Source organism: Lipotes vexillifer, unplaced genomic scaffold, assembly GCF_000442215.2.
Source record: "Lipotes vexillifer unplaced genomic scaffold, Lipotes_vexillifer_v1.1 scaffold385, whole genome shotgun sequence".
Taxonomy (NCBI): Eukaryota; Metazoa; Chordata; class Mammalia; order Artiodactyla; family Lipotidae; genus Lipotes; species Lipotes vexillifer.
This window is the reverse complement of record NW_006792323.1, coordinates 1,296,406-1,311,311: the sequence shown is the minus strand read 5'-3', so window position 1 is coordinate 1,311,311 and position 14,906 is coordinate 1,296,406. Positions and strand designations below refer to the sequence as shown.

Sequence of the window (14,906 nt, the reverse complement as noted above, 5' to 3'; positions counted from 1 at the left end):
ACCAGGGATCAACTTTCATCTACTTTAACAAGGGTGGGTGAAAACCATGCTACCAGGGCCTCCCAGAGGCTCTCCTACTTTGAGACCATTAAAACATTTCCACTTCATCTGCAGAAGAGCAGCAGAGGTAGGATGACATACTTAAATGTGACAACTCCACACCTCTGTCAGTCAGTTTTAGGAAACAGCGTCAGTATATATTTACTCGACAAATTTGCAAAGAGAAGCTCCTGCTAAGAGACCAGAAAGAGTAGATCTTGAAGAGAGACGGTGAAAGGAGAGCAGTTCCCCACGAGTGCAGGCAGGGACTTGAGAAACAGACGTGTGGCGAACGAGATCACCCACTCGATGTAGCACCGTGCTGCCCAGGAGGGTGGCCACTGTGTACACGCGAGTGTTTACACCTGCTAGGTTAACTCCCGAAGGAAAAGCATGCCTCGGCCTCATCAGCCCCATCTCAAGGGCCTGAGAGCCACGTGTGGCTGGTGGCCACTGGACGATGCGGGTTACAGAACGTGTCCGCTCTGTTAGCACCGTCCAGCTAGGTACAGGGAGGGGCGGTATAAGTTCCACAGCCGCGCGGATTTAAAATCAGAGACGGACGGGATATGGGGATATATGTATACGTAGAGCTGATTCACTTTGTTGTACAGCAGCAACTGACACACCATTGAATACTCCCAACAAAAATGTTAAAAAATAAAATCAGAGACGTCACAGTGACTGACAGTGGCCAAGACTGTGACTTCTACACTTAATCCCAGGCTAGGGATGAACTTGAACTCAGGGTCTCACTGACTCTTAGAAGGAGCCCAGGAATTGAAACTCCTTGTCAAACACGTTTGCTGTGCTTCTAGGCACTTCCTGAAATGTCGAGTTTGTTCCCTGGCTCACCAGGCCTTCAGGGAAGGGGAGTGACAACAGCACGTCCTGCTCTCACACTCAGCTGCCACGTGGCTCCAGGCACTTCTGTAATTGCTCCAGTTGCCATATTAACTGGAAATCACTAGGCAAAAGACAGTCACACCTCTCAGGAAGGCAAGAATCCCTTTGCTTAGAGGTGCAGAAGTTAAATCTGCCTACACACTTGAGAGAACAACGGCTAGACCGATGTAACCAGTCATGGTCACCCTAAGCAGTACTCATTTTTTCTTGAGGTTTGGGTGTTCAGGAAAAACTGGAATCAAGTTTACACAAACCAGAGCATGTATGGAAAGCTGGAATGAAATGTACAAAATGAGAAAATTAAAATGCCGGTCATATAGTATACTCTCTTGGAAACAGTTTTTCTAATCACTCAGTCATCTGAATTTTAAAGCTCTCCTAATCTACTGAGATCACTGAGTAGGGTAAGACTTGAGGTTTTACTGTTTTTAAGGGCAGGTACTATTTAATTCCTTTTGATTCCAATGAGAAATGAATTCCAGAATAATAGCAAAAAGGCAGCTACTATCAAACATCCGCAATTAAAAGACAGGGTTTTAAAAAGCAATACAATGTGGTCAGGACCGCAAGTCCACCTGGTGGGTGAGTGCAGCGTGGCAGACATACCTTTAGCACTGATGCTGCGGAGATCTGTGATTTTCATGAGGATCTTTGGAAACATGTGAGGCTTGCTGGGTCGTCTCTTTCTGATATAAATTTTTAGTGCTTCCAGCAATGGTTCTTGTAGCTTATCTACTTTTGTTGGTTCCTCAAGGTCCTGACGGTCTAGATTCCAGGAGTAAGGTGTTAAACAATCAGTATCAGGACAGAAAGAGTTACGCATTTGCAGGCTAGAGTTTCTGCCCAGTTCCCCTCCCTCCTTGGTTCCACTATATCGTAACCTTATTAATTTGATGATTCAGTCACATAAACAAATCTGGAGATGTGTGCAACTGCCTTAAGCAGTGATACTTGAAAATGTCCACAGTTTGAAGGCTGGTTGCTTTTGTCCCCAGCAGAGAATTACTTCTCGTGACCAGGAGGTGTCACTACTGAACTGAATTAAAGGAAACCTTGAGCAGGATGGTTAAAAAGGCAAAGTCAATCAGCCCCCTACTTGATGCCAGTTAACTCGTTAACCACACGTGATTCGGCCTCCCGTGAGCCAGGAGGGGTCACTACAAAGAACCACATTTCACCCGAGACCTCCCAAAGGATGGTAGGGGGCCAACACAATGACTTGTAATCTCAGCCCCTGAAGAGCAAACAGCACATGCAAGTTCCTTGGCTCATCCTAAAAATGTCCCGGGGTTACAACAGTCTGATCCTACCTTTAAAAAAGCACCTGTGGTAACTGGAGAAATAGCATTTTAGGATTTCAGAGCAGAAAAACCCCAAATGCCTTTATTTAACTAACAAAAATATGGAAAAATGCAACAAACTCTAAGCATGCATGCCCGGCTTTATCCACATGTCCTTTTCCATGCAAAATAACTCCAAAGTGGAGATGAGGAATTTCCCATAAATTACAAGTGTGAGTTGCTCTTCACGGACTCTCACGAGGGTTTTCTAGGTGGTGGTACCTCCACAGATCAAGCAGATGGCGCTGAGAAGGCCTGTCTCCGTGTCGTCCATCTCCAGAGGCAGAAGCTGGCTGGCAAAGGTGAACACGAGGTCGGTCAGGGGGCCGAACCCGGCGTTGTGCATCTGGGTTCGATTCAGGGTCAGGCCGTCCGAAAACGTCATGGTGTCTTGCTCTGGGGTATACCTGGTGCAGATTCTCAGAATCTGGAAGAAAACAACCACGTTTGCATCATCAAAGCGAGCCTGGCCCGGCGGCCTCCATCGGATCAGGGCAGGAAATCACGGGAAGATTTCCGAGGCGCTCTGGCAGCACATGAGTCTCTGCCCACCCCCCCTTCAGGGGTGAACGTCTGTTCCAGCTCTTCCCTCAAAAGACCACAGAAGTCAAAACATGGCTAAAGTTCTTTAGGGGATAATAAATAGGACACAGAATTTGAGAAATATCTGTTTATACTAAAAGTAATTCATCTGACTCAAATAAACATTTACTGAGTACCTACTTATGTCCCAGGCACTGTGCCAGGTGCTTATAAAAAGAGGAAATTTTTTTTTTTTTTTTTTTTTTTTTTTAAAGAGCTTACAGTCTACCAAAAAAGGCGGCTACTATTTACCACTTATTAAATGCCTGGTGTATATCAAGCGTTACACATGCTCTCCATTCAACCTTGTGAAGAACTCGGTGAGGTATGTTTCTTATTTTATAGACGAGGGGCCGGAGACTCAGAAAGGCTAAGCCGGGTGCCCAGCGCCACACAGCTGAGATGTGGCTGACTGATGTATTCCAAGTGGGACTCCCGCTGGGATGCCCTGATCACGCAGCCCCAGACGACCATGACCCACAGAGCAGAAGCGAAGCAAGCAAGGTGCCAGGGCGCCGGCAGAGGCGGAGCTTGGGCACAGCCGGCAGGAAGCCACGGGCAGGCCCGCGGACAGGAGGTGGCCGTCAGCTCAGCCCGGACGTCTGGTGGGTTTCTCTGGAAAAGCGGCCTGGGCCTCCTGCCACATCTGCCAGCCCCGCCCGACACGCCCTCGGTCTGTAACCCTGCGGCCCGCGGTCACCACACCGCCCACTCAACCCCCAGTGCCCGTCAGGGCTCTGCGCACCCACGGTGCTGATCCGCCCAGAGCCGCAGCGCTGCACCAACCGGGCCTCCACACTGGACTCTCCCTCGGAGGAGGCCTCAGAGCTGCTGGACAAGTTCACCCCGCCTGGACCCAGCAGGCTGGGGGAGCTGGGAATTTCTCCCAGATGCTCATGTGACTGGGTGTGGTCCCCACGACCACCAGCCTAGAGGACACTGCCACCAGCGGGTACGGGGCCCTTCCTGTCCCATGGCATGGCAGAGGGTTGGCCGGCCCCCTGAGAAAGCACTGCCCGCTCTCCGCGACCCCACCACGGCTCCCGAAAGAAGAATTTCTGCCGAATTTTGCATCGTCTCAGGGAAGTGCCAGGGGTTTGGGACAAGGACGCTTCCGGTGGGGAAGCCCTTCCAATCTGATGGGCAGTGTAGGTGCAGGAGCCTCGCAGCCACCGGACCACAGCAACCAGGGAGGGGCTGGGCCGCTGCAGGGAAGGGCTAGATGCTCCCACGCTGTGGCTGTGTCCCCCCCAATCCCCAGGAAGACGCAGACAGGCAGGACTCCAGCGTGGACACCCCGTGGAGGGAGGCCGTGGCGGCCCTGCTGCTGAGAAGGTCTGCTGCCGCGCCTTCCCGGTCAGAAAACGTCTGAGAGCAGCAGATGGCCAGGAGCACGCCCCACCTAGTGCAGCAACAGCCGATGCAGGGCAGATCGCCGACCACACAGGGCCCGTGCCTGGTGCTTCTAACCGTGACTTAACTTCTGTATCAACCCACGAGGCAGACGCTACTGTCACCCCATCCTACAGGCAGGGCACAGACCCCAGCAGCTTGTCCTGGGTCACGCGAGTCCCAGGAGGCGTGGCTTGCTTCGGGCCTGTGCTCTCCACCTCTGCTCCCGGCAGCCAGCCTCGGGGCTCCTCAGGCCACCACCACAAGCCCAGGTGCCCCTCTCGGGGAGGTGACCACTGGCCCTGCCGAGGGCCTTCTGCAGCTCCCAGCCTGGGCGACTCTTCACAGGACCTACCTGGCTCGCAGCGGCACGCGCCCAGTGGCCTGGAGAGAGAACGTCACACAGCCTTCGCGTTCCGCGGGAGGGGCTTGAGCACAACCAGGAGCTGCGCTCAGGCTTTGCGTGCCCGGCGCGTGGCTCGTGGCAGCCCAGGCGTGAATGTGCGTGGTTATCAAAGCACCATAGAGACTCCTTCCCTGGAGGGGACCAGCTACACCTCTCGGACACTTGTCCAGGGCCGCCGCCACCCCCCCCCCCCCCCCGGAGCCGATCTCACCGGGCTCAGCCATTCCGTCTGGGTCCCTCTGGCCGGCCTGTGGTCCTTCACCTTGGTGGCCAACAGGGCCTGAAGCCACGCCAGCGTCAGAGCAGCAGAGGGACCCAGACGTCGTCGGGCACGAGCCTTCGCTCCCTCGGAGGCCCGAGAGCACACGTGTGACCACACGCATGATGGTGCCGGCATGAGACTCCCAACCCCCGGCCCAAGGTCCCTCAGCGTCTGGAGAGGCGCCAGGAGCACGGCCTTGGCGGGAGTCACTGCGTGCTCGGTGTTGAGGGGCTTGGAACCTCTACACACGCTTCCAGGTTGGATCAAACAGGCAGCAAGCCTCTGCAGTTTCGTGCACGAGCGCCGCGCCCGCTGGGGTGGAAGAGCTGGGTTTGGGGGCCGCCCGCGGCTCCCCTGAAACCCAAGCCCAGACGACAGCGCACGTGGCTCCCATTTCACGTGGCAGGGCTTTCCTCCTCACAAGCTGAAAAATACGTGGACTCTGGGGAAGCAGTGAAACCCCGTTCTGCTGCCCCTCGCCCTACAAAGTTCAAAGCCAAAACCAGGCATAAACGGGCGTCCAGCGGGGAGGGCCTGGGGCTGGGCCTGCCGCCCCGGCGACGAACCTCGGAGCTCCGGCTTGTCACGCTAAAGGCAAACACCAGCAGCCGCCGCCAAGCGCTGCTCCGGGAAAAATCGCCCTTCGTTTGAAAGGAGGGGGTTTGGTCTGGGAGGTGGAGCACGCGGGCCCCACGAGATGCGTAAAAACAGGCCCAGCCAGGTCGACCCTCCAAAGGAGGGGCGTGGCGGACACACAGCCCGCTGATGGGCAAGGCTGACCCTCCTCAGGGCGTGACGCCCCTCCCCCGCCCCCAGGGACGCCGAGGGTCGCCCACTGCCTGCCGGGGCCGCGGAGCATGAGGCGCGGGGCGCAGCAGCCCCGTCCGCTTCTGTCCTCCCGCCTCTGCAGCCGGACCCACTGCTCAGCACGGTCATCAGGGCGCCTGGGCGTCGCAGCCATCCCCGGGGCGTGCGGTCCTCTCCAGGCCCCGCCCCCACCCGCACCAAAGCCTGTGCGCGGGCTCCTCCCTCGCCTTTCACGCTTCTCCGCTGGCCTGCACGCAGGGGACTCTTCTATTCAGGGCTCGCTCAGCTCAACGTCACCTCGTCAGGGAGCAGGGAACATGTGTCCTAAAAACCATTACTTTGTATCGATCACCCCATTTTTTTCGAAATAGGAAATATACTGGTTTAAAAATTGAGGCACAACATGCGTGGTGGTTTTAAAACATTCTCTGCTCCTACCCGCTCTGCAGAGCAGAGCTTCAGTCCCCTCCCCTGGAGAGGCGGCTGGACCAGCACTTGACCCGCAGGCAGGATGCAGGGCAGTGATGGCATGTCACAAGGCCACGGGAGGCATGGCCTCCTGTGCCTGTTCTTCCCAATCTCCTGTCCTGGGGAGGCTGGCGGACCTGTCACCGGGATGTGCACGTAGCCCCCAGGGAGGTCCATGTGGCCAGGAGCCTGGCCCTCTGGTCAACAGTGGCACCAGCCTGCCAGGCAGGTGTGCTGAGCCTGCCCAGAAGTGGCCATCTAGCCCCAGTCAGGCCTTCAGATGAGGCGGCCCGCAATGTCTCCACAGCAGCCTCAGAAAGCCCCTGGCAGACCCACCCAGCTCGTGGCCAGCAGGGACTGAGTAACACTTGTTTTAAGTGGCTCAGTTTGGGGCAGCCTGCTACACGGCAATAGGTCACTAACACAACATACTTGCTGTGGGGCGTGTGCACAGCCTGACGCACACACAGCCGGATGCATTCCCCAAGTGGGCGCCTGCGTGAGCACCACCAGATCACGGCACCCACGGTTCTGGCGTCCACAGGCACCCTTGGCCTTTCCTGATGAACCCTCTTCCCCAAGAGGCACCATTATCTTGACTTCTGTTCCTATCAATTAGTTCCGCCTGAATTTGAACTTTGGGTGAATGGAATCGCAGTCTAGTCTGGCTTCTGTTCCCTCCACGTGGTGGCTGGGAGATTTCCCGTGCTGGCTCGTAGGGCAGGCACCTTTTTCATTGCTGTGTGATATTCCACAACCGACCCCTCGCCCTGCTTTACCTTCCCCCAGGAGATGAGCTTCTAGTAGGACACTGCTCTTTATCTGTCCTGCCCCTTGCTGTTTCCTTGGCACCTAAGGCAGGGTGGTCCACACAGCAGGTGATGAATTAATACTTATCCAGTTATTAAGGAAATCCCCTGAAACGGGCTTACAAAATCCAGGGATTTCTAAATGTTTCAGCAAAGGAGAAAACTCCAGTTGCTCACCGATCTTGTTCTCTTTACTAATTGTGTTTGGCAATTTGGGGGCAGGTCCTGATCTGATTTGACTGTTTATCCTCCAGTGCTTGTGCGAATGCTGATGTGCCATAATAATAACAAATACATACACAGAGCTGTGCCTGGCCGTCTTCCCTGGCAGTATGTGAACCTGCAATGATGACCACATGGGAACAAAGTGTCTCCCCAGGGGACGTGCCACCAGCCTGCCATTCCTGAGAAGGAAACCCATGTGCTGGGAGCACAAGTCTCCTCGCTGTGCGGCTTCTGAGATCACTGCTCAGGGAGCCACTGCCTAAATGTTACGCGAAGTATGCTGACTTAAATTTAATAATAAGTACACTGCTAGAGCCCGGGTTCCTGGCCACTGGCTTGGCCCTGCGGCTCCCCGCCTGCCCCCCGTGCCTGAGCAGTTATTTAGGAGCTGGCTGGAGACAAGATGGTGGAGTAGAAGGACCTGAGCTCACCTCCTCTCACGAAAACTCCAAAATCACAACTAACTGCTGAACAACCAGTTACAAACCCATTGACCAAACAGACTGGAAACTACCAAAAAAAGGTATTTTACACCCAGAGACAGAAGAAGCCACAACGAGAATGCTGGGGGCAGGGCGACACACAAACTGGAAAATAATTATATCGCAGAGGTTCTCTCAGAGGACTGAGGCTTCTGAGCCCCATGTCAGGCTCCCCAGCCTGGGGGTCTCGCATCAGGAGGAGCCCCCAGAGCATTTGGCTTTGAAGGCCAGCAGGGCTTGAGCACAGGAGCTCCACAGGACTGGGGGAAACAGAGAATCTGCTCCTGGAGGGCGCACACAAGGCTTCATGTGTGCACTGGGACCCAGGGCAAAGCAGTGCCTCCATAAGAGCCTGGGCCAGACCTACCTGCAGGTTTTGGAGGGTCTCTCGGGGAGGAGGGGGCTGGGTGTGGCTCAATGTGGGGAAAAGGACACTGGTGACAGAGGTACTGGGAATATTCATCAGTGTGAGCTCTCCTGGAGGCCGCCATTTTGGCAGAGACCTGGCCCCACCCAACAGCCTGCAGGCTCCAGTGCTGGGACGCCTCAGGCCAAACAACAAGCAAAACAGGAACAAAGCCCCACCCATCAGCAGATAGGCTGCCTAAGCCCACACACGCCTCTAGACATGCCCCTTGACACGGCCCTGCCCACCAGAGTGCAGGCACCAGTCCCTCCCACCAGGAAGCCTGCACAAGCCCCTGGACAAACCTTACCCACCAGGGGGGCAGACACTAGAAGCAGGAGGAACTACTATCCTGCAGCCTGAGAAACAGAGAACAAACACAGAAAGTTAGACAAAATGAGATGGCAGAGGAATATGTCCCAGACGAGGGAACAAGATAAACCCCCAGAAGAACAACTAAGTGAGGTAGAGATAGCCAATCTTCCTGAAAAAGAATTCAGAGTAATGACGGAAAAGATGATCCAAGATCTCAGAAAAAAAATGGAGACACAGGGCTTCCCTGGTGGCGCAGTGGTTGAGAGTCCACCTGCCGATGCAGGGGACACAGGTTCGTGCCCCGGTCTGGGAAGATCCCACATGCCGCAGAGCAGCTGGGCCTGTGGCCCATGGCCGCTGAGCCTGCGCGTCCGGAGCCTGTGCTCCACAACGGGAGAGGCCACAACAGTGAGAGGCCCGCGTACCGCAAAAAAAAAAAATAAAAAAAAAAAATGGAGACACAGACTGGTGAGATACAAGAAATGTTTACGAAGAACCAGAAAATTTAAAAAACAAAGATGAACAGTACAATACTGAAATGAAAAATACACTAAGATGAACCAATACCAGAATAACTGAAGCAGAAGAATGAATAAGTGACCTGGAAGACAGAATGGTGGAAATCACTGCCATGGAACAGAAAAAAGAATGCAAAGAAATGAAGACAGTCTAAGTGACCTCTGGGACAACTTTAAATGTGCCAACATTCACATTATAGGGGTCTCAGAAGGAGAAGAGAGAGAGAAGAGCCTGAAAAAATATCTGAAGAGGTAATACCTGAAAACTTCCCTAACATGAGAAAGGAAACATTCACTCAAGTCCAGGAAGCACAGAGTCCCAGGCAGGATAAACCCAAGGAGGAACACACCGAGACACATACTAATCAAGCTGACAAAAATTAAAGAGAAAGAGAAAATATTAAAAGCAACAAGGGAAAAACAACAAATAACATACAAGGGAATCCCCATAAGGTTATCACCTGACTTTGCAGCAGAAACTGTGCAGGCCACAAGGGGGGCAGGGGTGGGGCACGATATATTTAAAGTGATGAAAGGGAAAAACCTACAATCAAGAATACTTTACGGGCTTCCCTGGTGGCGCAGTGGTTGAGAGTCCGCCTGCCGATGCAGGGGACATGGGTTTGAGCCCTGGTCTGGGAAGATCCCACATGCCACGGAGCAACTAAGCCCGTGCGCCACAACTACTGAGCTTGCACTCTAGAGCCCGCAAGCCACAACTACTAACTCACCTGCTGCAACTACTGAAGCCCGTGCACCTAGAGCCTGTGCTCTGCAACAAGACAAAGCCACTGCAATGAGAAGCTGGCACACCACAATGAAGAGTAGCCCCTGCTCGCCACAACTAGAGAAAGCCTGCGCGCAACAACGAAGACCCAATGCAGCCAAAAATAAATAAAATAAATAAATTTATATTAAAAAATAGAATGTTACAAGAGACAAAAAAGGACACTATGTAATGATCAAGGGATCAATCCAAGAAGATGATATAACAATTGTAAATATATGTGCGCCAAACATAAGAGCACCTCAATATATAAGGCTAACAGCCATAAAAGGAGAAATTGACAGTAACACAATAATAAAGGGAGACCTTAACACCCCAGTTTCAGCAATGGACAGATCATCTAGACAGAAGAGCAATAAGGAAACACAGGCCTTAAATGACACATTAGACCAGATGGACTTAATTGATATTTAGAAAGCATTCCATCCAAAAGCAGCAGAATACACATTTTTCTCATGTGCACATGGAACATTCTCCAGGACTGACCACATGCTTGGCCACAAAGCAAGCCTCGGTGAATTGAAGATAACTGAAATTGTATAAAGCATCTTTTCCGAGCACAATGCTATGAGATTAGAAACCAACTCCAAGAAAAAGAACTGTAAAAACCACAAACACATAGCGACTAAACAATATGCTATTAAACAACCAATGGATCACTGAAGAAATGAAAGAGAAAATCAAAAATATCTAGAGACAAATGAAAACAAAAGCACAACAATCCAAAACCTATGGGATGCAACAAAAGCAGTTCTAAGAGGGAATTTTATAGCAATACAATCTTACCTCAGGAAATAAGAAAAACTTCAAATGAAAACTTAACCCTACAGCTAAAGCAATTAGAGCAAATAAAGAACAAACAAAACCCAAAGTCAGCAGATGAAAAGAAATCATAAAGATCAGAGCAGAAATAAATGAAATAGAGATGAAGAAAACAATAGAAAAGATCAGGGCAGCTAAAAGCTGGTTATCTGAAAAGATAAAACAAAACTGATAAACCTATAGCCAGTCTCATCAAAAACGGAGAGGGTTCAAATCAATAAAATTAGAAATGAAAAAGGAGAAGTTACAACGGACACCACAGAAATACAAAGGATCATAAGAGACTACTGCAAACCAACTGTATGCCAATAAAGTGGAGAACCTGGAAGAAATGGACAAATTCTTAGAAAGGTTCAATCTCCCAACACTGAACCAGGAAGAAATAGAAAATATGAACAGACCAATCAAAAGTACTGAAATTGAAACTGATTAAAAAACTCCCAACAAACAAAAGTCCAGGATCAGATAGCTGCACAGTGAATTCTACCAAACATTCAGAGCAGAGTTAACACCTACCCTTCTGAAACTGTTCCAAAAATTGCAGAGGAAGGAACACTCTCCAACTCATTCTATGAGGCCACCATCACCCTGTTACCAAAACCAGAAAATGATACCACCAAAAGAAGAAAATTACAGGCCAGCATCACTGATAAACATAGATGCAAAAATCCTCAACAAAATACTAGCAAACCATACACCATGATCACGTGGGATTTATCCCAAGGATGCAAGGATTCTTCACTATCCACAAATCAATCAGTGTGATACACCATATTAACAAACTGAAGAATAAAATCCATATGATCATCTTAACAGATGCAGAAAAAGCTTTTGACAAAAGTCAACACCGGAGACGAGGGGAAGATGGCGGAAGAGTAAGACGCGGAGATCACCTTCCTCCCCACAGATACACCACAAATACATCTACACGTGGAACAACTCCTACAGAACACCTACTGAACGCTGGCAGAAGACCTCAGACCTCCCAAAAGGCAAGAAACCCCCCACGTACCTGGACAGGGAAAAAGAAAAAACAGAGACAAAAGAATAGGGACGGGACCTGCACCAGTGGGAGGGAGCCGTGAAGGAGGAAAGGTTTCCACACACTAGGAAGCCCCTTCGCGGGCAGAGACTGCGGGTGGCGGAGGGGGGAAGCTTCGGAGCCACTGAGGAGAGCTCAGCAACAGGGGTGCGGAGGGCAAAGCGGGGAGATTCCAGCACAGAAGATGGGTGCCGACTGGCACTCACCAGCCCGAGAGGCTTGTCTGCTCACCTGCTGGGGCGGGCGGGGCTGGGAGCTGAGGCCCGGGCTTCGGTCGGATCGCAGGGAGAGGACTGGGGTTGGCGGCGTGAGCACAGCCCGCAGGGGGTTAGTGCGCCACGGCTAGCCGGGAGGGAGTCCGGGGAAAAGTCTGGAGCTGCCAAAGAGGCAAGAGACTTTTTCTTCCCTCTTTGTTTCCTGGTGCACGAGGAGAGGGGATTAAGAGCGCTGCTTAAAGGAGCTCCAGAGACTGGCGCGAGCCGCTGCTAACAGCGCGGACCCCAGAGACGGGCGCGAGACGCTAAGGCCACTGCTGCCGCCACGAAGAAGCCTGTGTGCGAGCACAGGTCACTATCCACACCCCGCTTCCGGGGAGCCTGTGCAGCCCACCACTGCCAGGGTTCCGGGATCCAGGGACAACTCTCCCGGGAGAACGCACGGCGCGCCTCAGGCTGGTGCAATGTCACGTGGCCTCTGCCGCCGCAGGCCCGCCCCCAACTCCGTGCCCCGCCCTCTCCCCCGGCATGAGTGAGCCAGAGTCCCCGAATCAGCTTTAACCCCAACCCCATCCTGTCTGAGCAAAGAACAGACGCCCTCCGGCGACCTACACGCAGAGGCAGGGCCAAATCCAAAGCCGAGCCCCTGGGAGCTGTGAGAACAAAGAAGAGAAAGGGAAATTTCTCCCAACAGCCCCAGGAGCAGTGGATTAAAGCTCCACAATCAACTAGATGTACCCTGCATCTGTGGAATACATGAATAGACAACGAATCATCCCAAATTAAGGAGGTGGACGTTCAGAGCAAGATTTATGATTTTTTCCCCTTTTCCTCTTTTTGTGAGTGTGTATGTGTATGCTTCTGTGTGAGATTTTGTCTGTATAGCTTTGCTTCCACCATTTGTCCTAGGGTCCTATCCGTCCGTTTTTTTCCTCTTATTATTTTATTTTAATAACTTTATTATATTTTATCTTACTTTATCTTCCTTCGTTCTTTTTTCCTTCCTTCCCTCCTTCCTTCCTGCCTTCCTCCCACCGTCCCTCCCTCCCTCCTTTCTTTCTTTCTTCCTTCCTTCCTTCCTACTTCTACTAATTCTTTCTCTCTACTTTTTCTCCCTTTTATTCTGAGCCATGTGGATGAAAGGCTCTTGGTGCTGCAGCCAGGAGTCAGTGCTGTGCCTCTGAGGTGGGAGAGCCAACTTCAGGACACTGGTCCAAAAGAGACCTCCCAGCTCCACATAATATCAAATGGCGAAAATCTCCCAGAGATCTCCATCTCAACACCAGCAGCCAGCTTCACTTAACGACCAGCAAGCTACAGTGCTGGACACCCTATGCCAGGCAACTAGCAAGACAGGAACACAACCCCACCCATTAGCAGAGAGGCTGTCTAACATCATAATAAGTCCACAGACACCCCAAAACACACCACCAGACGTGGACCTGCCCACCAGAGAGACAAGATCCAGCCTCGTCCACCAGAACACAGGCACTAGTCCCCTCCACCAGGAAGCCTACACAACCCACTGAACCAACCTTAGCCACTGGGGACAGACACCAAAAACAACGGGAACTACAAACCTGCAGTCTGCAAAAAGGAGACCCCAAGCACAGTAAGTTAAGCAAAATGAGAAGACAGAGAAACAGACCGCAGATGAAGGAGCAAGGTAAAAACCCACCAGACCAAACAAATGAAGAGGAAATAGGCAGTCTACCTGAAAAAGAATTCAGAGTAATGACAGTAGAGATGATCCAAAATCTTGGAAATAGAATGGACAAAATGCAAGAAACATTTAACAAGGACCTAGAAGAACTAAAGATGAAACAAGCAACGATGAACACCACACAATAAATGCAATGAAAAATACTCTAGAAGGGATCAATAGCAGAATAACTGAGGCAGAAGAACGGATAAGTGACCTGGAAGATATAAGAGTGGAAATAACTACCGCAGAGCAGAATAAAGAAAAAAGAATGAAAAGAACTGAGGACAGTCTCAGGGACCTCTGGGACAACATCAAGCGCACCAACATTCAAATTATAGGGCTTCCAGAAGAAGAAGAGAAAAAGGGACTGAGAAAATATTTGAAGAGATTATCATTGAAAACTTCCCTAATACGGGAAAGGAAGTAATTTATCAAGTCCAGGAAGCACAGAGAGTCCCATACAGGATAAAACCAAGGAGAAATACGCCACGACACATATTAATCAAACTGTCAAAAACTAAATACAAAGAAAGCATATTAAAAGCAGCAAGGGAAAAACAACAAATAACACACAAGGGAATCCCCATAAGGTTAACAGCTGATCTTTCAGCAGAAGCTCTGCAAGCCAGAGGGGACTGGCAGGACATATTTAAAGTGATGAAGGAGAAAAACCTGCAACCAAGATTACTCTACCCAGCAAGGATCTCATTCAGATTTGATGGAGAAATTAAAACCTTTACAGACAAGCAAAAGCTGAGAGAGTTCAGAACCACCAAACCAGCTTTACAACAAATGCTAAAGGAACTTCTCTAGGCAAGAAACACAAGAGAAGGAAAAAGACCTAAAATAACAAACCCAAAACAATTTAGAAAATGGGAATAGGAACATACATATCGATAATTACCTTAAATGTAAATGGACTAAATGCTCCCACCAAAAGACACAGATTGGCTGAATGGATACAAAAGCAAGACCCATATATATGCTGTGTACAAGAGACCCACTTCAGACCTAGAGACACATACAGACTGAAAGTAAGGGGATGGAGAAAGATATTCCATGTAAATGGAAACCAAAAGAAAGCTGGAGTAGCAATTCTCGTATCAGACAAAACAGACTTTAAAATAAAGACTACTAGAAGAGACAAAGAAGGACACTACATAATGATCAGGGGATCGATCCAAGAAGAAGATATAACAATTTTAAATATCTATGCACCCAACACAGGAGCACCTCAATACATAAGGCAAAAACTAGCAGCCATAAAAGGGGAAATCGACAGTAACACATTCATAGTAGGGGACTTCAACACCCCACTTTCACCAATGGACAGATCATCCAAAATGAAAATAAATAAGGAAACACAAGCTTTAAATGA

General features: G+C 50.7%; 1 protein-coding gene across 4 annotated transcripts in view; it reads right to left on the bottom strand.

The window, feature by feature from the left end:
- Window positions 1–14,906, bottom strand: part of RARB (retinoic acid receptor beta) — a 445,056-nt gene that overhangs the window by 1,520 nt on the left and 428,630 nt on the right. For 3 of the 4 annotated variants that reach the window (XM_007465489.1, XM_007465492.1, XM_007465490.1), the window contains exons 6-7: window positions 2,508–2,712; window positions 1,552–1,710 (exon numbers count right to left, since the gene is read on the bottom strand). In XM_007465489.1, coding sequence (XP_007465551.1) covers window positions 1,552–1,710; window positions 2,508–2,712 — 364 coding nt within the window. The remainder of the gene's footprint in view (window positions 1–1,551; window positions 1,711–2,507; window positions 2,713–14,906) is intronic. The other variant, XM_007465491.1, reaches the window with a different exon arrangement.